Source organism: Pezoporus occidentalis, unplaced genomic scaffold (genome assembly GCF_034315485.1).
Source record: "Pezoporus occidentalis ecotype Australia unplaced genomic scaffold, CSIRO_AGI_Poc_V1 ctg585, whole genome shotgun sequence".
NCBI classification, from domain to species: Eukaryota; Metazoa; Chordata; class Aves; order Psittaciformes; family Psittacidae; genus Pezoporus; species Pezoporus occidentalis.
In genome coordinates, this window is record NW_026915927.1 from 17,186 (window position 1) to 40,790 (window position 23,605).

The 23,605-nt window shown below is 58.2% G+C and overlaps 2 protein-coding genes across 2 annotated transcripts; both read right to left on the bottom strand.

The window, feature by feature from the left end:
* Window positions 1-4,761: 4,761 nt before the first annotated feature.
* On the bottom strand, window positions 4,762-11,121 carry SCN1B (sodium voltage-gated channel beta subunit 1). Its single transcript, XM_062638828.1, has 5 exons — window positions 11,065-11,121; window positions 8,885-9,051; window positions 7,273-7,513; window positions 5,832-5,967; window positions 4,762-5,055 (listed from the first exon to the last, which is right to left on the bottom strand). Exons 1-5 carry the CDS (start codon window positions 11,108-11,110, stop codon window positions 4,989-4,991), a joined length of 657 nt encoding a protein of 218 aa, XP_062494812.1. The 5' UTR covers window positions 11,111-11,121; the 3' UTR covers window positions 4,762-4,988.
* A 1,454-nt stretch (window positions 11,122-12,575) lies between these two features.
* On the bottom strand, window positions 12,576-23,293 carry PSMC4 (proteasome 26S subunit, ATPase 4). The gene is made up of 11 exons (XM_062638830.1): window positions 23,200-23,293; window positions 21,984-22,082; window positions 20,578-20,764; window positions 19,650-19,796; window positions 18,770-18,879; window positions 18,261-18,354; window positions 17,296-17,463; window positions 15,279-15,355; window positions 14,503-14,671; window positions 13,372-13,427; window positions 12,576-12,715 (listed from the first exon to the last, which is right to left on the bottom strand). Exons 1-11 carry the CDS (start codon window positions 23,233-23,235, stop codon window positions 12,602-12,604), a joined length of 1,257 nt encoding a protein of 418 aa, XP_062494814.1. The 5' UTR covers window positions 23,236-23,293; the 3' UTR covers window positions 12,576-12,601.
* Between the last annotated feature and the right edge of the window lie 312 nt (window positions 23,294-23,605).

Genomic DNA, 23,605 nt, shown 5'->3' on the forward strand with positions numbered 1-23,605 from the left:
ACAGCCAAATTCACCCCAAACCGCCCAAGTTTACCCCCAAAATGCCCAATTTCACGCTCAAAACTCCCAAATTCACCTCAAAATGCCCAAATTCACCCCAAAACCTCAAAACTTCACCTCCTAAATGCCCAATTTCATCCCAACACGCCCAAATTTACCCCAAAACTGCTAAAATTCACCCCCCAAAAAAACCAAATTTACCTGAAAACGCCCAAATTCCCCCCAAACTGCCCAAATTCACCCCCAAAACACCCAAATTCACCCCCAAAACACCCAAATTCCCCCCAAACTGCCCAAATTCACCCCAAAACACCCAAATTCACCCCAAACTGCCCAAATTCACCCCCAAAACACCCAAATTCACCCCAAAACGCCCAAATTCACCCCAAAACACCCAAATTCACCCCCAAAACGCCAAAATTCACGCCCAAAACACCCAAATTCCCCCCAAACGCCCGAATTCGGGGCCGTACCTTGCAGGGGCACCCGCAGGGCTTCTGGCGCTGCCGCCGCTGACCCCGACCTTGACCCCGTCTGCGACCCCGGCACCGGCACAAGCGCCCCATGGCCCCCCCCACCTGCGGCCCCGACACCCCCGTCACCAAAACCCACCCAAAACACAACAAAATAGCCGCAAAACACCCCAAAATACCCTTAAAACACACCAAAACACCCCCAAATAGCCCCAAAACACCCCTAAATAGCCCCAAACCACCCAAAAATACCCTTAAAACACCCCAAAACACCACAAAATAGCCCCAAAACACCCCTAAATACCCTTAAAACACCACAAAATAGCCCCAAAACACCCTTAAAACACCCCAAAATAGCCCCAAAACACCCCTAAATACCCTTAAAACACCCCAAAATAGCCCCAAACCACCCAAAAATACCCTTAAAATACCCCAAAACACCAAAAATAGCCCGAAAACACCCCTAAATACCCTTAAAACACCCCAAAACACCCCCAAATAGCCCCAAAACACCCCCCAAAACACCCCAAAATAGCCCCAAAACACCCCTAAATACCCTTAAAACACCCCCAAATAGCCCCAAACCACCCAAAAATACCCTTAAAACACCCCAAAATAGCCCCAAACCACCCCTAAATACCGTTAAAACACCCCAAAACACCCAAAAATACCCCTATACCCCCAAAATAACCCCAAAACACCCAAAACCCCCTTAAAACACCCCAAAACACCAAAAATAGCCCCAAAACACCCCTAAATATCCTTAAAACACCCCCAAACCGCCAAAACACCCCAATAACCCCAAAACACCCCCAAAACACCCCAAAATACCCTTAAAACACCCCCAAAACAGCACCCAAGCACCCCTAAACCCCCCAAAATAGCCCCCAAACACCCCATAATACCCTTAAAACACCCCAAACACCGCAAAAGCACCAACACACCCCAAAATACCCCTAAACCCCCCAAAATATACTTAAAACACCCCCAAAATACACTAAACCACGGCAAAACACCCCAAAATACCTCTAAACCACCCCTCAAATACCTTAAACCACCCCAAAATACCCCTAAACCACCCCAAACCACCCCAAAACATACCAAAACACCCCTGAAACGCCCCAAACTGCCCCCAAACCACCCCAATTCACCCCGAGTGTCCCCAAAACCCCCTCAAGTGACCCAAATGCCCTCAACGCCCTCAAAACCGCCCTAAAAGCCCTCGAAACCCCTCTCAAACGCCTTTAGTTATCCCCAATGCCCCCCAAATTCACCCAACCCACCCCAAACCGCCTGTAGCTACCCCCGATGACCCCAAAACGCACCCAAACACCCTCAAAGCCACCCAAACGCCCCCAAACGCCTTTAGTTACCCCCAAAACGCTTCCAAACACCCCAAAACGCCTTTGGTTACCCCCCAATCACCCCAAAACGCACCCAAACACCCTCAAAGCCACCCAAACGCCCCCAAACGCCTTTAGTTACCCCCAAAACGCTTCCAAACACCCCCAAACGCCTGCACTTACCCCCCAATCACCCCAAAACGCCCTCAAACACCCTGAAAACCACCTCAAAACACCCCCAAACGCCCCAAAACACCACAAACACCTTTAATTACCCCCAAAACGCCCCCAAACACCTTTAATTACCCCCAAAACGCCCCCAAACGCCTTTAGTTACCCCCAAAACGCCCTAAAACACCACAAACACCTTTAATTACCCCCAAAACGCCCCCAAACGCCTTGTTATCCCCAAAACGCCCTAAAACGCCCTCAATCTTCCCCAAACGCCTTTAGTTACCTTTGAAACACCCCCAAACTCCCTCAAAACACCCCCAAACGACTTTAGTAACCCCCCAAAGCCCCCAAAACACCCCCAAACCCCTTTAGTTACCCCAAAATTGACCCCAAACGCCTCCAAAACACCCGCAAACGCCCCAAACCGCCCGTAATTACCCCCAAAACGCCCCCAACCCCCCCCAAACCCCTTTAGTTACCCCAAACATCACCCCCAAATGCACCGAACCGCCCCCAAATGCCCGCAATTACCCCCAAAACGCCTTCAAACGGCCCCAAAATGCCCCAAAACGCCCTCAAACGCCCCAAAACGCTCCCAAATGCCCCAAAACGCCTTCAAACGCCCCAAAATGCTCCCAAACCCCTTTAGTTACCCCAAACATCACCCCCAAATGCACCCAAACGCCCGCAATTACCCCCAAAACGCCTTCAAACGGCCCCAAAATGCCCCAAAACGCCCTCAAACGCCCCAAAACGCTCCCAAACCCCTTTAGTTACCCCAAACATCACCCCCAAATGCACCGAACCGCCCCCAAACGCCCGCAATTACCCCCAAAACGCCTTCAAACGGCCCCAAACATCACCCCCAAAATGCACCCAAACGCCCCAAAACGCCCAAAATCAAACGCCCCAAACGCTCCCAAACCCCTTTAGTTACCCCAAACATCACCCCCAAATGCACCCAAACGCCCGCAATTACCCCCAAAACGCCCTCAAACGCCCCCAAACACACCCCCAAATGCACCCAAACGCCCCAAAACGCCTTCAAACGGCCCCAAAACGCCCTCAAACGCCCCCAAACGCCCCCAAACGCTCCCAGACGCCCCCCGCCCGTTTCCTGCCTGCTCCGGACGCGTTCGGCTCCGTTCTGGGGCTGCAGCCGCGGGTGGGGCCCCCTTAAACCCCGCCCCTCCCCCCCCAACCCCATCATTGCCCCCCCCCCCCCCCCCCCAAACCCTCTCATTGAGGTCAGGGCGCGCCAAAAACGCTCGTAATTGCGCGCCAAACGGGTGACGTCACCGCCGACGCTTCCCCCCCCCCCCCGTAATTAACCCATTGAAGCCCCCAAACCGGTCGGGCCGGACGTCATTAATGACGTCATCATCCCCTCCCCATTAAGCCACAAACAACCCGCCCATCCCATCACTGACGTCACCGCCCGTTCCCGCCCTTATTGCGTCATTTTCCCGCCACCGCCTGGATGTGGGCGGGGCTTAAGTGTCTCATTTGCATCGAGCTCATTAACATGGGGCTGATTTGCATAACGGAACGTGATTGGTTGGTGCCTAGAAGGACACCTATTAGCATGGGGTTCATTAGCATAGGACTCATTAGCATATAGGGCTTATTAGCATATAGAGCTCACAGGCCTGGTGGGTTGAAGACTCATTTGTGTAGAGCCTCATTTGCATACAACCCCATTACCGCATCGCCTCATTTGCATATAGTCTTATTTGCATGCAGCCTGATTAGCAAGACTGCTCATCTGCATATCGACAGCTTCATTTGCATTATCACACCCTCATTTCCATAATGGGTCATAATTACACCGCATCATTTGCATGCCACCCATTGCTTATATTGCTTCATTTGCGTATCTCCTTGTTAGCATATCCACTCATTTGCATACTCATTAGCTACCATACCACGTCGTTTACATACCACCCAATCAATACATGGCCTGATTTGCATATTGCCCATTTATGGACGCATTTGCATATCATCTAATTACCGTACCGACTCATTTGCATATACGCTATAATCACTGCATTCTCTCAGCACTATCCCCTATGCCTACTGCATGATGAGTAATTAGCATATTCATTAGCACACACCCTCCATGACACACATTTTGCATCCTTAATGAGACTCATTTGAATAACTAACCATATCATCTGGTTAGTTATTCAAATAACTAATAACCAACGCATTGCACCGTTAACCCTAATTTGCCTGTCATTTGCATAATTCACCCTCTCATTAGCATGTTCACACCTTCATTAGCATACACACACAGTCACTAGCGGGGGGCTTCATTTGCATAAAGTGCATTTGCAGATCAGACATCGTGTGCCGCCCGCTCATTTGCATACGGCCAATCAGCTTGCGCGGCTCATCAGCATAGGGCCAATCAGCGCGGAGCTGATTAGCATAAGTTCATTTGCATCTGGCTCATTTGCATGCACAGCTCAGTGCTGGGGGCGGGGTGGGGGTTGTTGTGGGTCCTTCCATAGGAGCACCCATGGGTGCCAACAGCCATCCACAGGAGCACCCATGGGTGCTGGGACCTTCTACAGGGTGCTGAGTCCATCCATAGGAGCACCCATAGGTGCCAACAGTCATCCATAGGAGCACCCATAGGTGCCAATAGCCATCCACAGGAGCACCCATAGGTGCCAATAGCCATCCACAGGAGCACCCATGGGTGCCAACAGCCATCCACAGGAGCACCCATAGGTGCCAACAGTCATCCATAGGAGCACCCATAGGTGCCAATAGCCATCCACAGGAGCACCCATGGGTGCCAACAGCCATCCATAGGAGCACCCATGGGTGCTGTACCCCTTCCATAGGAGCCGTGCAATGGTGCTGGGTGCAGGGGGGGGGGGCCGGGCCGCCCCCCCCGGGGGGGTTATTGCAGGGGGGGGCGCTGTGTAAGGGGGGGTGGGTGCTATGGGTGCTATAGGGGGAGGGGGGGGGGCAGCAGCACCCATGGGTGCTACTCGGCCACCTGCACCCCTGCGCAGTTCTCTTTGCTCTCCGAGGTGATGGCCAGGTACTCGGACCTGTGGGGGGACAGGGAGCCTATAGCACCCCATAGCACCCTATAGCACCCCATAGCACCCTATAGACCCCCATAGCACCCTATAGACTCCCATAGCACCCCATAGAACCCCATAGCACCCTATTGACCCCCATAGCACCCTACAGACCCCCATAGCACCCTATAGACTCCCATAGCACCCCATAGAACCCTATTGACCCCCATAGCACCCTATAGAACCCCATAGCACCCCATAGCACCCAACAGCACCCCTTTCCCATTGACCCTACCCCAATCCCCTTTAGCCCCTCCCCTTTCCCCCTTTAGGCCCACCCCCTTTCCCCCCTTAGCCCCACCCCTACCCCATTTAGCCCCGCCTCCTTTCCCCTTGGCTCAGCCCCCATTGATTTCACCCCCATTCCCATTGACCCTACCCATTTAGCCCCTCCCCTTCACCCTTTAGCCACGCCCCTTTCCCATTGACCCCACCCCTTCATCCTTTAGCCCCGCCCCAATCCCCTTAAACCACGCCCCCTACCCATTGATTACACCCATTTCCTATTGGCCCTACCCCTTTAGCCCTGCCCCTTTCCCTTTAGCCCCGCCCCTTTCCACCTTTATCCCCTCCCCCCTTTAGCCCCACCCCTTCCCCCCTTAACCACGCCCCCTTTCCCATCGGCTCAGCCCCTTTCCCACTGATTACACCCCATTTCCCATTGACCCTACCCCTTTCTCCCTTCCCCCCCTTTAGCCCCGCCCCTTCCCCCCCCTTTGGCCCCGCCCCCCCGGGTGACGCACGCGCTGTCGGGGGGCGGGGCTGCTGCCGCCACCTTGCGGTAGCAGTAGAGCATCTCTGCGGCCAACCACAGCGTGAGCACCACGATGAGCACGTACATGAGCACCTCGGACACGATGGACGCCAGGTCCCGGCGCGCTGCACATCCGCCCCATTGAGACCCATAGATCCCCATTGACTCCTCCCATCGAGCCCCATTGACTCCTCCCATCGAGCCCCATTGACTCCTCCCATTGAGCCCCATTGATCCCCATTGACTCCCATGGATCCCCCACGATGAGCACGTACATGAGCACCTCGGACACGATGGACGCCAGGTCCCGGCGCGCTGCACATCCGCCCCATTGAGACCCATAGATCCCCATTGACTCCTCCCATTGAGCCCCATTGACTCCTCCCATTGAGCCCCATTGAGTCCCATGGACCCCCCACGATGAGCACGTACATGAGCACCTCGGACACGATGGACGCCAGGTCCCGGCGCGCTGCACATCCGCCCCATTGAGACCCATAGATCCCCATTGACTCCTCCCATCGAGCCCCATTGACTCCTCCCATCGAGCCCCATTGACTCCTCCCATTGAGCCCCATTGACTCCTCCCATTGAGCCCCATTGAGCCCCATTGACTCCCATGGACCCCCCACGATGAGCACGTACATGAGCACCTCGGACACGATGGACGCCAGGTCCCGGCGCGCTGCACATCCGCCCCATTGAGCCCCATAGATCCCCATTGACTCCTCCCATTGAGCCCCATTGACTCCTCCCATTGAGTCCCATGGAACCCCCACGATGAGCACGTACATGAGCACCTCGGACACGATGGACGCCAGGTCCCGGCGCGCTGCACATCCGCCCCATTGAGACCCATAGATCCCCATTGAGCCCCATTGAGCCCCATTGACTCCTCCCATTGACACCCATTGACTCCTCCCATTGAGCCCCATTGAGCCTCATTGACTCCTCCCATTGACACCCATTGAGTCCCACTGACACCCATTGACTCCCATTGAGTCCCATTGACACCCGTTGAGTCCCATTGACACCCATTGAGTCCCATTGACACCCGTTGAGTCCCATTGACACCCATTGAGTCCCATTGACACCCATTGACCTCCATTGACCACCACTGAGTCCCATTGACCCCCATTGACCCCCATTGAGTCACATTGACCCCCATTGACCTCCATTGACCACCACTGAGTCCCATCGACCCCCATTGAATCCCATTGACAGCCACTGAGTCCCACTGATATCGAGTCCCATTGACCCCCATTGAGTCCCATTGACACCCATTGACCCCCATTGAGTCCCATTGATCCCCATTGATCCCCATTGAACCCCATTGACACCCACTGACCGCCATTGAGTCCCATTGACCCCCATTGACCCCCACTGACCCCCATTGCCCCCCACTGCTCCCCCTTGACCCCCCGCAGTACCGCGCTCCACCACGGCGAGGCGCAGGGTCTGGTTGCGCGCCAGGCTGTAGACGTAGCCCTCGAAGGTGAGGTTGCGGCGCAGGCGGCAGACGTAGTGGCCGCCGTGGGGCCGCCCCACGGCCTCGAGCCGCACCGAGAGGTCCTGCAGGTCCCGCGTGCCCCGGGAGCCGTTCCACGACAGCACCCCCAGGAAGGGGCCCGGCGCCACCCACGGCGGCTCCTCGGGGCTGTACTCCAGGATCTGGGGGGGGCGGACCCAGCATGGGCCCAGTAACTCCCACTATGACCCCAGTGCCTCCCAGGATGAGCTCAGAATGACCCCAGCGGCTCCCAATAGGTCCCAGTAGGATTCCACTCGCGCCCAGTATGACCCCAGTGCCTCCCAGTGGTTCCCAGTACAATGCCAGTCCATCCCATTCCCATCCCGATCCATCCCACTCCATCCCAGTCTCATCCAAACGCATCCCATTCCATCCCATTCCCATCCCAATCCATCCCAAACCCACGGCAACCAATCCCATCCAAGTCTTATCTCAACTCATCCCATTCCCATCCCACTCCATCCCAATCTCATACCAACCCATCCCATCTCCATTTCAATCTATTCCACTCCATCCCAACCCATCCCATCCCACCCCACCCCATCCCAACCCATCCCATCCCATCCCAACCCATCCCAACCCATCCCAACCCATCCCATCCCAACCCATCCCAACCCATCCCACCCCATCCCATCCCATCCCAACCCACCCCACCCCATCCCACCCCATCCCAACCCATCCCAACCCATCCCAACCCAACCCATCTCATCCCAACCCATCCCATCCCAACCCATCCCATCCATCCCAACCCATCCCAACCCAACCCATCCCAACCCATCCCATCCCAACCCATCCCAACCCATCCCACCCCACCCCAACTCATCCCAACCCACCCCAACCCAACCCATCCCACCCCATCCCATCCCACCCCATCCCAACCCATCCCAACCCAACCCATCCCACCCCATCCATCCCAACCCATCCCAATCCCGTCCCATCCCAACCCATCCCATCCCATCCCATCGCATCCATCCTGTCCCGTCCCGTCCCGTCCCATCCCATCCCAACCCATCCCATCCCATCCCAACCCATCCCACCCCACCCCAACCCATCCCAACCCACCCCAACCCAACCCATCCCACCCCATCCCATCCCACCCCATCCCATCCCAACCCATCCCAACCCAACCCATCCCAACCCACCCCATCCCACCCCAATCCAACCCATCCCATCCCACCCCACCTACCCCATTCCAATCTATCCCATCCCAACCCATCCCATCCCATCCCAACCCAACCCAACCCAACCCACCCCATCCCAACCCATCCCAACCCATCCCATCCCACCCCAACCCATCCCACCCCAACCCATCCCATCCCAACCCAACCCATCCCATCCCACCCCAACCCACCCCATCCCAACCCATCCCAACCCATCCCATCCATCCCAACCCAACCCAACCCATCCCAACCCAACCCAACCCATCCCATCCATCCCAACCCAACCCAACCCATCCCATCCCAACCCATCCCACCCCATCCCACCCCATCGCCCCCGTCGCCCCCCGGCACCTTATGGAATGCGGCCTCCCCCTCCCCTCGGAAGAACCACTCCGCGCTGGCCTCGGCGGGGGTCTCGCTGCGGCGCTTGCAGGCGATGCACAGGAGGCGGAAGGGGAGCCCCAGCACGGCCTCGCTGCCCGACGCCACCTCCACGCAGCCGCCCTGCGCCCGCCCGCCTGGCAGCGGCGCGACCGGGAACGGGGGAATGGGGGAATGGGGGGAATGGGGGGAATGGGGGGGATGGGGGGGATGGGGGGGATGGGGGGGATGGGGGGGATGGGGGGGATGGGGGGGGGGGGAATGGGGGGGATGGGGGGGGATGGGGGGATGGGGGGATGAGGGGGGAATGGGGGGAATGGGGGGGAATGGGGGGAATGGGGGGAATGGGGGCGATGGGGGGAATGGGGGGGAATGGGGGGGGAAATGGGGGGGAAATGGGGGGAATGGGGGGAAATGGGGGGGAAATGGGGGGAAATGGGGGGAAAAAGGGGGGAAAATGGGGGGAATGGGGGGAATGGGGGGGATGGGGGGGAATGGGGGGGAATGGGGGGGAAATGGGGGGGAAATGGGGGAAATGGAGAAAAATGGGGGAAAACCGGGTGAAAATGGGGAAAAACGGTGAGGAAATGGGGGAAAAATGGGTGAAAACGGGGAGAAACAGGGAGGAAATGGGGAAAGGGGGGAAATGGGGAAAATAGTGAGAAAATGGGGGGAAACGGGGAAAAATGGGGGAAAACAGGTGAAAACAGGGAGAAATGGGGAAAAACGGGTGAAAACAGGGAAAAACAGGGCAGAACGGTGAGGGAATGGGGAAAAATGGGGAAAAATGGGGAAAAACGGGTGAAAACGGGGAAAAACGGGGCAGAACGGTGAGGAAATGGGGGGAAAATGGGTGAAAACGGGGAGAAACAGTGAGGAAATGGGGAGAAAAATGGTGAGGAAATGGGGGAAAATGGGGAAAAAGAGGTGAAAACGGGGAAAAATGGTGGGGAAAATGGGGAAAAATGGTGAGGAAATGGGGGAAAATGGGGAAAAAGAGGTGAAAACGGGGAAAAATGGGGAGAAAATGGGGAAAAAAGGGTGAAAACTGGGAAAAACCACCCCAAACGGGCCCGAAACGGCTAATGCTGTCAAAGACCGAAAACCAGCCCAAAATACCCCAAAACCGGCCCCTAATGGGGGGGATCCATAGGGAACATAGAGATACAGTGGTGCCAATGGGTGATCAATGGGGTGTCAATGGGTGATCAATGGGGTGCCAATGGGCGATCAATGGGGTGCCAATGGGTGATCAGTGGGGTGCCAATGGGTGATCAGTGGGGTGCCAATGGGTGATCAATGGGTGCCAATGGGGTATCAATGGGTGCCAATGGGTGTCAATGGGTGCCAATGGGTGATCAATGGGTGCCAACAGGGTATCAATGGGTGCCAATAGGTATCAATGGCTCCCAATGGAGTCACAGAGGTCACTGCAGCACAGTCATGTGACACCTTCATGGAGAGGGGGGGGGCACTGCGCAGGTGCTGGAGGCCACAATGGGACCCTATGGGGGGGGGGTCCCAGCCCCATAGAACCCTATAGGACGCTATAGGGGGGCTATGGGGGGCTATAGAGGTGCTACAGGGGTGCCATAGAGGTGCTATTGGACTATAGGGTGCTATAGGGGTGCTACAGAGTGCTATAGGGGGGCTATAGATGTGCTATAGGGGGACTATAGGGTGCCATAGGGTGCTATAGTGGTGCTACAGGGTGCTATAGGGTGCCATAGGGAGCCATAGGGTGCTATAGGGTGCTATAGGGTGCCATAGGGTGCTATAGGGGTGCTATAGGGTGCCATAGGGTGCTATAGGGTGCTATAGGGCGCTATAGGGTGCTATAGGGAGCCATAGGGTGCCATAGGGTGCTATAGGGGTGCTATAGGGACCTATAGGGTGCCATAGGGTTCTAAAGGGAGCTACAGGGTGCCATAGGGTGCTATAGGGGTGCTACAGGGGGGCTATAGGGGTGCTATAAGGAGCTATAGGGTGCCATAGGGTTCTATAGGGAGCTACAGGATGCCATAGGGTGCTATAGGGTGCCATAGGGGTGCCATAGGGTGCTATAGGGAGCTATAGGGTGCTATAGGGGTGCCATAAGGTGCTATAGGGAACTATAGGGTGCTATAGGGGTGACATTGGGGGGGGCTCACCCATGAGGAGGCCGAGGAGGAGGAGCGGGAGGCCGGGCTCCAACATGGCGGCGGCCGGCTCGGGTTCGGCTTCGGGTTCGGGTCCGCTTCGGCTCCGTTCGGAACCTTTCGGGTCCGCTTCGGGCGTTTCCGGAGGGGGGAACGGTCGGGAACGGTCAGGAACGGGACGGAACGGTCAGGAACGGGATAAGGACAAGGAACGGGGGGGGGGGAAGGGACGGAGGAGCCGCTTCAAGGCATGGCCGGACCCGCTCGGGGGGGTCGGGTCCGTTCGGAGCCGTTCGGACGCGTTCGGGACCGTTCGGACGCGTTCGGGACCGTTCGGCCCCGGCGCACTGCGGCGCCCGGGGGAAGGGGACGGACGGAGGCGGTGACGCAATGAGGGGCGGGGCCAGAGGTGGAAGCTCCGCCCCCTTTGTCGGTATGGCCCCCCCCCCCGTTAGGTCTTGAATGCATCCCAATGTATCCCAGTACGGCACCAGTGCATCCCAATGTATCCCAGTACGGCACCAGTGTATCCCAGTATGATCCCAGTGCACCCCAGTATGATCCCAGTGTGATCCCAGTATGACACCAGTGCATCCCAATGCATCCCAGTATGACCCCAGTGCATCCCAGTAGCTCCTAAATGCATCCCAGTATGATCCCAGTTCACCCCAATGCACCCCAGTATGACTCCAGTGCATCCCAGTATGATCCCAGTTCATCCCAATAGCCCCTAAACTCGTCCCAGTATCACCCCAGTGCATCCCAATAGCTCCTAAATGCATCCCAGTATCACCCCAATACACCCCAGTATGACCCCAGTGCATCCCAATAGCCCCCAGTTGCCCCTAAATGCATCCCAGTTCATCCCAGTATCGCACCAGTGAATCCCAATAGCCCCTAAATAGATCCCAGTATGACCCCAGTGCATCCCAATAGCCCCCAGTAGCCCCTAAATGCATCCCAGTTCATCCCAGTATCGCACCAGTGCATCCCAATGCATTCCAGTATGACCCCAGTGCATCCCAATAGCTCCTAAATGCATCCCAGTTCATCCCAGTATCGCCCCAGTGCATCCCAGTATGACCCCAGTGCATCCCAGTATGGCCCCAATGCACCCCAGCATCACCCCAGTGTCCCCCAATGGCTCCCCATGGCCATCTCCATGGCCCCACTGATGCCCCCTTGAGGTCCCCATGGCCCCACTGGGGTCCCCATTGCCCCACTGATGCCCCATTGAGGTCCCCACGGCCCCAACAATGCCCCAATGGGGTCCCCATTGCCCCACTGATGCCCCATTGAAGTCCCCATGGCCCCACTGATGCCCCAATGGGGTCCCCATGGCCCCACTGATGCCCCATTGAGGTCCCCATGGCCCCACTGATGCCCCATTGAGGTCCCCATGGCCCCACTGATGCCCCAATGGGGTCCCCAAGGCCCCACTGATGCCCCATTGAGGTCCCCATGGCCCCAACGACGCCCCCCATGGCTCCCCCCACCCCACAGCCCCCCCAAGCGAGCCGCTGTGGGGCGCCGGGCGCTTTATTGGGGGTCACTTGTAGAACTCGTGCTCCTGCTCGTCCTTCTTGATGACGGTCTTGTAGGCCTTCTCGAAGTCCTTGGCCAGCACGATGTACCGGTTCTCCCGCACGGCCAGCATGCCCCCCTGTGGGGCAAGAGCACCCCATAGCGTCCCACAGCACCCACAGGCTATGGGGACGGGGGCATTGGGGCAGCCGGGGCAACCCCACAGCAAAGGCGGGCATTGGGGCAACCCATTGATGGCCATCAGGTCAACCCAATGGTGGACCATTGGCCGTTGGGTCAACGCAACGGTGGCCATCAGGTTGACCCAATGATGGCCATTAGGTCGACCCACTGATGGCCATTAGATCAACCCAATGGTGGCCATCAGGTTGACCCACTGATGGCCATTAGGTCAACCCAATGGTGGCCATGCCATGCTGTTGATAGCCATCAGGTCTACCCAATGGTGGACCATGCCATTGATGGCCATGAAGCCATTGATGGCCATTAGGTCAACCCAATGATGGACCATTAATGGCCAACCCAATGGTGGCCATGAAGCCATTGATGACCATCAAGTCAACCCATTGATGGCCATCAGGTCAACCCAATGACGACCATGAAGCCATCGATGGCCGTAAGGTCAACCCATTGACAGCCATTAACCGATGCCATTGATGGCCATCGGGTCAACCCAACGATGACAGACCCATTGATGGCCATGAAGTCAACCCAATGGTGGGCCACCCGCTGCCCCCACCCCATGGGTGCCCCCACCCCCATGGTGGCACCCACCTCCTGGCAGATGGAGTTGATGTCGGCGCCGGAGATCTTGTCGGGCCGCGCCACGTCTGGGGGGGGGGTGAAGGAAACATCCTCTTCTCCATGTCCCCATTGTCCCCATAGGATCCCCATTGTCCCCATAGGGTCCCCATTGTCCCCATAGGGTCCCCATGTGGTCCCCAAGCCCAACGTCTCCCCATGGGTCCGGGTATCCCCACTATCTCCCCCATGGTGACCCCACTGTCCCCGTGGGCACCCCAATGTCCCGGGATGGGCTATGGGTGCAGCCATGGGTGCAGCATCAGGGCAAAGCAAGGATGAGCAAGGTCAAGCCATTGGAAGACCATGAGGTCAACCCAATCATGGCCATCAGGTCAACCCAACGGAGGCCCATGAGGTCAACCCAATGGAAGCCCATGAAGCCAACCCAATGGAAGCCCATGACCTCAACCCAATGGAAGCCCATGAAGCCAACCCAATGGAGGCCCATGAAGCCAACCCAATGGCATCCCATGAAGCCAACCCAACGGAGGCCCATGATGCCAACCCAACGGCGGCCCATGAAGCCAACCCAATGGCATCCCATGAAGCCAACCCAACGGAGGCCCATGAAGCCAACCCAATGGAAGCCCATGACCTCAACCCAACGGCAGCCAATGGAGCCAACCCAACAGCGGCCCATGAAGCCAACCCAACGGCGGCCCATGAAGCCAACCCAATGGAAGCCCATGAAGCCAACCCAATGGCGGCCCATGAAGGCAACCCAACGGCGGCCCATGAAGCCAACCCAATGGAGGCCCATAAAGCCAAGCCAATGGAAGCCCATGAAGCCAACCCAACGGCGGCCCATGAAGCCAACCCAACGGAGGCCCATGAAGCCAACCCAATGGAGGCCCATAAAGCCAAGCCAATGGAAGCCCATGAAGCCAACCCACCGGCAGCCCATGAAGCCAACCCAATGGAGGCCCATAAAGCCAAGCCAATGGAGGCCCATGAAGCCAACCCAATGGAGGCCCATGAAGCCAACCCAACGGCGGCCCATGAAGCCAACCCAATGGAGGCCCATGGAGCCAACCCAACGGAGCCCCATGGAGCCAAGGGAGCCCCATGGAGCCAAGGGAGCCCCATGGAGCCAAGGGATACAGTCCTCGAGGTCGACCTCCTCGGAGAGGTTCATCTTGCCGGTGATGGTGGAGAAGATGAGGCGCTTCTGGCGCCGGTCGGGCAGCGGGAACTCGATCTTGCGGTCCAGGCGGCCCGGGCGCAGCAGCGCCGGGTCCAGGGTGTCCGCGCGGTTCGTGGCCATGATCACCTGCGGGGGGGACCCATAGGGAACCACTGGCGACCCATAGAGATCCACAGGGCCATAGGACCCATAGAGACCCATGGAACCCATAGAGACCCATAGGAGACCCATGGAACCCATTGAAGATGCATGGAATACATAGGACCATAGAAACCAGAGACCCATAGAGATCCATAGAAACCCATGGAACCCATAGAGACCCACAGGGCCATAGGACCCATAGAGACCCATGAAACCCATTGAAGATGCATGGAATACATAGGACCCACAGAGACCCGTAAGCAGCCATAGAGACCCACGGAACCCCAGAGGACCCACAGAAGATCCATAGGAGCTCAAAGAACTCATAGAACCCATAGGAGATCCATAGAGCCTCCCAGACCCCATAGGACCTCATAGAAGCCATATGAGTCCCATAGGACATAGGACCCACAGGACCTGAAAAAACCCACAAGAGATCCATAGCACCCATAGAACCCCCATAACAACCATAGGACTCCTGTAGGACCCCATAGCACCCATAGAACTCCCATAGGACCCCCATAGCACCCATAGAACTCCCCTAGGACCCCCATAGCACCCATAGGACCCCCATAGCACCCATGGGCCCCACCTTGACGTTGACGTTCTGGTCAAAGCCGTCCATCTGGTTGAGGAGCTCCAGGAGGATGCGCTGGACCTCGCGGTCAGCTGGGGGTCATGGAGCACCCATGGGTGCCCCATAGCACCCATAGAGCACCCACTGACTGCCCCATAGAGCACCCATAGAGCACCCATAGAGCACCCACTGCCCCATAGAGCACCCATAGAACACCCACTGACTGCCCCATAGAGCACCCACTAACTGCCCCACAGAGCACCCATAGAGCACCGACTGCCCCATAGAGCACCCATAGAGCACCAACTGCCCCTTAGCACCCATGGACTGCTCCATAGCACCCATGGATGCCCCATAGAGCACCCACTGACTGCCCCATAGCACCCATGGACTGCTCCATAGCACCCATGGATGCCCCATATAGCGCCCATAGAGTAGCCACTGACTGCCCCATAGAGCACACATGGTCTGCCGCACAGCACCCATGGACTGCCCCATACAGCACCCACAGAACACCTATGGGATGCCCCAATAACCCTCAGTGGGTACCCCCAACGCACCCCCAAACCCCCCCATTGCAGTCCCTATGGGGCTCTTCCCCCCACCCCAATGCCCCCCAATGGAACCCCCCCATTGCAGTCCCTGTGGGGCTGTTCCCCCCACCCCAATGACCCCCAATAGCCCCCCCATTGGCTTTCCTATGGGGCTCTTCCCCCCACCCCAATGCCCCCAATGGAACCCCCCCACTGCAGTCCCTATGGGGCTCTTCCCCCCACCCCAATGCCCCCCAATGGAACCCCCCCATTGCAGTCCCTATAGGGCCCTTCACCCCATCCCAATGACCCCCCATTGCAGTCCCTATAGGGCCCTTCAACCCCATCCCAATGACCCCCAATGGCCCCCCTGCCCACCCAATGACCCCAATGCCCCCCAACCCCCCCCATGCTGCCCCTATGGGCTCCCCAAAGACCCCACTGCCCCCCAATGGAACCCCCCCACTGCAGTCCCTATGGGGCTCTTCCCCCCACCCCAATGACCCCCAATGGACCCCCCATTGCAGTCCCTATGGGGCTCTTCCCCCCACCCCAATGCCCCCCAATGGAACCCCCTCATTGCAGTCCCTATAGGGCCCTTCACCCCACCCCAATGACCCCCTATGGAACCCCCCCATTGCAGTCCCTATAGGGCCCTTCACCCCATCCCAATGACCCCCCATTTCTGTTCCTATGGGGCTCCTCCCCCCATCCAATGACCCCCAATAGCCCACTCCAACCCCCCCCACTGCTGCCCCTATAGGGCTCTTCCCCCCACCCCAATGCCCCCCAATGGAACCCCCCCATTGCAGTCCCTATGGGGCTCTTCCCCCCACCCCAATGCCCCCCAATGGAACCCCCCCATTGCAGTCCCTATGGGGCCCTTCCCCCCACCCCAATGCCCCCCAATGGAACCCCCCCATTGCAGTCCCTATGGGGCTCTTCCCCCCACCCCAATGCCCCCCAATGGAACCCCCCCATTGCAGTCCCTATGGGGCTCTGCCCCCCACCCCAATGCCCCCCAATGGACCCCCCATTGCAGTCCCTATGGGGCTCTTCCCCCCACCCCAATGACCCCCAGTGGACCCCCCATTGGCTTTCCTATGGGGCTCTTCCCCCCAACCCCATCCCAATAACCCCCAATGGCCCCCCTGCCCACCCCATAGACAGGGGTGTCCCCCAAACACCCCATTGAGTCTATGAGACCCCACAAAGACCCTCAATGAGCCCCAACCCCCCCCCATTGCAGTCCCTATGGGGCTCTTCCCCCCACCCCAATGCCCCCCAATGGAACCCCCCCACTGCAGTCCCTATGGGGCTCTTCCCCCCACCTCAATGCCCCCCAATGGAACCCCCCCATTGCAGTGCCTATGGGGCTCTTCCCCACAACCCCACCCCAATGCCCCCCAATGGAACCCCCCCATTGCAGTCCCTATGGGGCTCTTCCCCCCACCCCAGCGCCCCCCGCCGCCTGCCCCACGGCCGCCCCACAGCGCTACCGCCGGTCTGGGCGTCGAAGCGCTTGGTGGCGATGGCGTCGATCTCGTCGATGAAGATGATGGCGGGCGCGTGCTCCTTGGCCAGGCGGAACACGTCGCGCACCATGCGGGGCCCCTCGCCCAGGTACTTCTGCACGAACTCCGAGCCCACCACGCGGATGAAGGCCGCTGGGGGGCAGACCCATAGCGACCCATAGGGACCCATAGGGACACATAGGGACCCAATAGCGACACACAGAGACCCCATAGCGACCCATAGAGACCCCATAGAGACCCATAGCTACCCATAGAGACCCCATAGCAACCCATAGGAACCCATAGGGACCCATAGCGAACCCATAGGAACCCATAGCGAACCCATAGGGACCCATAGCGAACCCATAGGAACTCATAGGGACCCATAGCGAACCCATAGGGACCCACAGAGACCCCATAAACACCCATAGAAACCACATAGAGACCTACAGAAACCCCATAGAGACCCATAGGGACCCATAGGGACGCATAGAGACCCCATACGCGCCCATAGAGACACCATAAACACCCATAGAAACCTCATAGAGACCCACAGAAACCCCACAGTAACCCTTAGAAACCCATAGAGACCCCCACAAAGACCCATAGAAACCCCATAGAGACCCATAGGGACCCACAGAGACCCATAGCGACCCATAGAGCAGAGGGAGCGTGTCCTCCCGCTGGGCTGCAGCACTACACTGCCCCCCGGTGGATGCGCAGCAACACTGCCTGGACCCTGCTATAACCCCATAGAGACCCATAGCGACCCATAGAAACCCATACAGACCCCATAGAGACCCATAGAGACCCACAAAAACCTCATAGAGACCCACAGAAACCCCACAGAGACCCATAGATACCCCTAGAGACCCCATAGGGACCCCTAGAGAGCCACAGAGACCCCATAGAGACCCACGGATCCCCCCCAGCACCCATGGGTGCCCTACCCGTGGTGTGATGTGCCACTGCCTTGGCCAGCATGGTCTTGCCACAGCCGGGGGGCCCATACATGAGGACACCTCGGGGGGGGTCGATGCCGATCTATGGGGCAGAGCAATGGGGCAGGGTTATGGGGCACGGCAATGGGGCTGGGCTATGGGGTAGAGCAATGGTGCTGGCACCCACTTGGGGAGAGTGGGCTATGGGGTAGAGCAATAGGGCAGGGCTATGGAGCAAAGCAATGGGGCTGGCACCCAAAGGTGCCCCTTAGGAGTGGGTGCTATGGGGCAGGGCCATGGGGCAGGGCTATGGGGCACAGCTATGGGGCTGGACTATAGGACATGACTATGGGGCAGCGCTATGGGGCAGGGCCATGGGGCAGCACTATGCAGGTAGGGCTATGGGACAGGGCTATGGGGCAGGGCTATGGGGCACAGCTATGGGGCTGGACTATAGAACATGACTATGGGGCAGCGCTATGGGGCAGGGCCATGGGGCAGTGCTATGGGGCTGGTACCTGCTTGTAGAGCTCGAAGTGGGTCAGGGGCAGCTCCACGGCCTCGCGCACCTCTTGCTTCTGGATGTCCATGCCCCCGATGTCGGCGTACATCACATCCGGCTTCTGGTCTGCAGTGGGGCACAGACCCACGGCAATGGGGCAGGGCACCCACGGCTATGGGGCACGAGAGCCCTGCTATGGGGCAGGGATGGAGCCTCCCAACCATGGGCATGAATGGAGCTCCAGCGCCATAGGCATGAATGGGGCCACCCATCCACCTCCACCCCCTTCCATCCCCATTGCTGCCCCATTGATTCCCCATTGCATCCCTATTTCTTCCCTATTGATCCCTTATGGCTTCCCCATTGTTGCCCTATGGCTGCCCCATTGCTTTCCACTTCCCTCCCGATTGCTTCCCACTTCCCTCCCCACTGCTGCCCCATTACATCCCCATTGTTGCCCCACACCTGCCCCATTGCTTCCCCATTACTTCCCCATTGCTGCCACATGGCTGCCCCACACCTGCCCCACTGCTTCCCTATTGCTATCCCATTGCTACCCCATGGCTGCCCCATTGCATGCCCATTGCATCCCCATTACTACCCTATTGCTTCCCCATAGATTCCTCATTGCTTCCCCTTTCTCTCTCCATTGCTTCCCCATTGCTGCCCCATTACTTCCCCATTGCTACCCTATTGCTTCCCCACAGATTCCCCATTGCTTCCCCTTACTCTCCCCATTGCTTCCCTCTTCCCTCCCCATTGCTTCCCCCTTCCCTCCCCATTGCCACCCCATTACGGCCCCACTGCTGCCCCATTGATTCTTCCTTCCCTCCCCATTACAGCCCCACTGCTGCCCCATTGCTTCGGTCCGCACCGCTGCCCCACGGCGGCCCTACCGGCGGTGAGCATCATGATGCTGCTGTCGGCCTCGGGGGGCAGGACGTCCACCAGGGCGTTGCTGTGCTTGTGCAGCGCCACCGAGGCGTTGGGCTTGAGCAGCTCCCGGTCGATGGTGCTCAGGATGCGCACGTAGTAATTGGAGCCTATGGGGGCAAGGGGGGGCAGTGGGGTCAATGGCAGCCAATGGGAGTCAATGGGGGTCAATGGGAGTCAATGGGGGTCAATGGGAGTCAATGGGGGCCAATGGGAGTCAGTGGAGGTCAACGGAAGTCAATGGGGTCAATGGAGGCCAATGGAGTCAATGGGAGTCAATGGGAGTCAGTGGAGACCAATGGAAGTCAATGGGGGTCAATGGGAATCAATGGGGTCAATGGGAGTCAATGGGGGTCAATGGGGTTCAATGGGGGTCAATGGGAGTCAGTGGGGGTCAATGGGAGTCAGTGGGGGTCAATGGGAGTCAATGGGAGTCAATGGGGGTCAATGGGAGTCAATGGGGGTCAATGGGGGCCAATGGGAGTCAATGAAGTCAATGGGGGTCAAAGGGAGTCAATGGGGGTCAATGGAAGTCAATGAAGTCAATGGGGGTCAAAGGGCATCAACGGGGGTCAATGGAGTCAATGGGGGCCAATGCGAGTCAATGGGAATCAATGGGGTCAATAGGAGTCAATAGGAACAAATAGGAGCCAATGAGAGTCAGTGGAGGTCGCTCCACAGCCCTAATCTATAGGGCAACAGCCCCCCCATCACCCTCTAGGTATGGGGCTGCCCCATGGGGCTCTATCCATGGTGCTGACCTATGGAGCCCTATCCATGGTGCTGATCTGCAGAGCTCTCTCCATGGCCCTGCTCTATGGGGCTCTACCCTTGCTGCTGATCTATGGGGCTACCCCCCGCCCTCCCCCTCCCCTATGGGGCCGTGCCCACCAGTGGTGGAGCCCACGATGGCCGTGTTCTGGTCGACGGCCTCCAGGAACTGCCCGATGACGAGGGGGATGCTCTGGATGCGCTTGACCTCCTCCTGCGCGTGCAGGAACTCCTTCTTGAGGTTCTTCTGCTCGTCCTTGATGTACTCCTCCTGCACCTCCAGGAACTCCAGCTCCTGCTGCAGCCGCTGCGCCAGACCGTAATAGTCACTGTCCATCCCATAATGGTCACGTACACGCCATAACAGCCACCATACAGACCATAATAGTCACTGTCCATCCCATAATGGTCACGTACACGCCATAATAGCCACCAAACAGACCATAATGGTCACATACACGCCGTAATAGTCACTGTCCGTCCCATAATGGCCACATACATGCCATAATAGCCACCATACAGACCATAATAGTCACTGTCCGTCCCATAATGGTCAGTATCTAACCTGTAACAGTCACTGTCCATCCCATAATGGTCACATACACGCCATAATAGCCACCATACAGACCATAATAGCCACCATCCATCCCATGATAATCACTATCCATCCCATAATGCTCACGTACACGCCATAATAGCCACCATCCATCCCATAATGCTCACATACAGACCATAATAGCCACCATCCATCCCATAATGATCACTATCCATCCCATAATGGTCACTATCCATCCCATAATAGTCACCATTCAGACCATAAAGAGGGCCCACAGCCCATAATAATGAGGCCCTCCATCCCATAATGATCCCCGGGGACGCCACTGACCCCCATTGACCCCATTGACCCCAATTGACCGCCACTGACCCCCATTGACCCCACTGACCCCAATTGACCCCCACTGACCCCCACTGACCCCAATTGACCCCCATTGACCCCAATTGACCCCCACTGCCCCCATTACTCCATTGACCCCCATCACCCCCACTGACACCCATTACCCCATAGCCCCCATTACTCCCCATAGCCCCCCATAACCCCATAGCCCCCCACTACCCCATAGCCCCCCATTACCCCCAATACCCCATTGCCCCCATTATCCCCACTACCCCATAGCCCCCATAACCCCATAGCCCCCATAACCCCATAGCACACATAACCCCATAGCCCCCCCACTACCCCATAGCCCCCATTACCCCATAGCCCCCCCACTACCCCATAGCCCCCATAACCCCATAGCCCCCCCACTACCCCATAGCCCCCATTACCCCATAGCCCCCCATAACCCCATAGCCCCCACTACCCCATAGCACCCCATTCCCCCATAGCACACCATTACCCCATAGCCCCCACAGCCCCCCATTACCCCATAGCCCCCCATTCCCCCATAGCCCCCATTACCCCTTAGCCCCCCATTACCCCATAGCCCCCCATTACCCCCATATGTCCCCCATAGGTCCCCCCCTACCTTGTACCGGCTGTAGAGGTCCTCGAGGTCCTCGGGCTCAGGCACCAGGAAGGACAGCCCGGGGGGGGGCCTGGGGGCGGCCAGGGCAGGGAGCTCCTCCTGGGGGGGGCACCCATGGGTGCGGGGCACCCATAGACATGGGGGGGCACCCATAGACGGGGGGGGCACCCATAGGGTGGGGGGGGGGGGGCACCCCATGGGGGGGCACCCATGGGAGGGGGGGCACCCCATGGGGGGGCACCCATGGGAGGGGGGGCACCCATAGACATGGGGGGGCACCCATGGGAGGGTGGGCACCCATAGACATGGGGGGGCACCCATGGGAGGGGGGGCACCCATAGACATGGGGGGGCACCCATAGGAGGGGGGGCACCCATAGACATGGGGGGGCACCCATGGGTGGGGGGCACCCATGGGGGGGTGGGTGGGACACCCATGGGTGGGGGGCACCCATAGACATGGGGAGGGGCACACAATGGGGGGGGGGGCACCCATGGAAGTGGGGATGTGCAGTGGTTTAGGGGCATTTTGGGGTGAATTCAGGCTGCTTTGGGGCTCTTTTGGGGTCATTTGGGGAATTTTGAGGTGCTTTGGGGCAATTTTGGGGTGATTTGAGGAGATTTTGGGATGATTTGGGCCATTTTGGGCCGTTTCTGTCTCTTTGGGTGCCATTTGGGCTGGTTTGGGGTCATTTGGGGCTGTTTTAGGCTGGTTTTGGGGTGATTCAGGCCGATTTTGGGGTGATTTGGGGAGATTTTTGGACGATCTCGGCAGATTCTGGCTGGTTTGGGGTTATTTTAGGCTGTTTTGGGGTGATTTTGGGCTGTTTTGTGGTAATTTAGGGGTGATTTTGGCCGGTTTGGGGGTGATTTCGGCCGATTTTGGGCTGGTTTGGGGTGATTCAGGCCGATTTTGGGGTGATTTGGGGTGATTTTGGGCCAGGTTTGGGGCGATTTGGGGCAGTTTTGGGGTGATTTTGGCCAATTTTGGGGTGATTTTGGGGTGTTTCGGGCCGATTTTGGGTTGATTTTAGCCGATTTTGGGGTTATTTAGGCCGATTTGGCGGTGATTTTGGCCGCTTTCGGGGTGATTTCAGCCGATTTTGGGGTGTTTTGAGGTGATTTCAGCCGATTTGGGGGCGATTTCAGCCGATTTTGGGGTGTTTTGAGGTGATTTCAGCCGATTTTGGGTGATTTCTCGCCGTTTCGGGCCTCACCTGCGCCTTCTCGCTCAGCAGCCCCAGCTCCTCCATCGTGACGGCGCTCGGCGGACGCCGGAAGTGCCGCTCCCCCACTTCCGGTCAGGGAGGGGACCCGCCTGTGGCGCGGGGAGTGACGGGAGATGTAGCCCAACATGGCGCCCGGCGCCCCTCTTGGCCACGCCCCCCAGCCGCTCCCAGCCAATGAGCACCGAGTGGGCGGGGCCAACGCGGCTTCACTGAGGGGAGCGGGCCGGACCGCACCAAACCCGCATGGAGGGGGGGGCGGGGGGGGGGGCTGGAGTCCTTTATATGACGTCAGACGACGTCACCGCCCCATTTTGGGGGGCACACACACACAATCAGCACCCCCGAAGCACAACGGGGGGTCCCCAAATCCCGCCCCTCTTTAGAGCCTATGGAA

What these genes read in the sequence shown, in the direction of transcription:
- SCN1B (XM_062638828.1), bottom strand. Translation starts at nt 11,110, where the DNA reads ATGTTGGAGCCCGGCCTCCCGCTCCTCCTCCTCGGCCTCCTCATGG. An exon ending in CCTCCTCGGCCTCCTCATGG is followed by an intron (nt 9,052 to 11,064) that starts GTGAGCCCCCCC and finishes CGCCGCTGCCAG; the next exon opens with GCGGGCGGGCGCAGGGCGGC. An exon ending in GCCCCGCCCCCCGACAGCGC is followed by an intron (nt 5,056 to 5,831) that starts GTGCGTCACCCG and finishes GTCCCCCCACAG; the next exon opens with GTCCGAGTACCTGGCCATCA.
- PSMC4 (XM_062638830.1), bottom strand. Translation starts at nt 23,235, where the DNA reads ATGGAGGAGCTGGGGCTGCTGAGCGAGAAGGCGCAG. An exon ending in ACCTCTACAGCCGGTACAAG is followed by an intron (nt 20,765 to 21,983) that starts GTAGGGGGGGAC and finishes GGTCTGGCGCAG; the next exon opens with CGGCTGCAGCAGGAGCTGGA. An exon ending in ACTTCGAGCTCTACAAGCAG is followed by an intron (nt 18,355 to 18,769) that starts GTACCAGCCCCA and finishes TCTGCCCCATAG; the next exon opens with ATCGGCATCGACCCCCCCCG.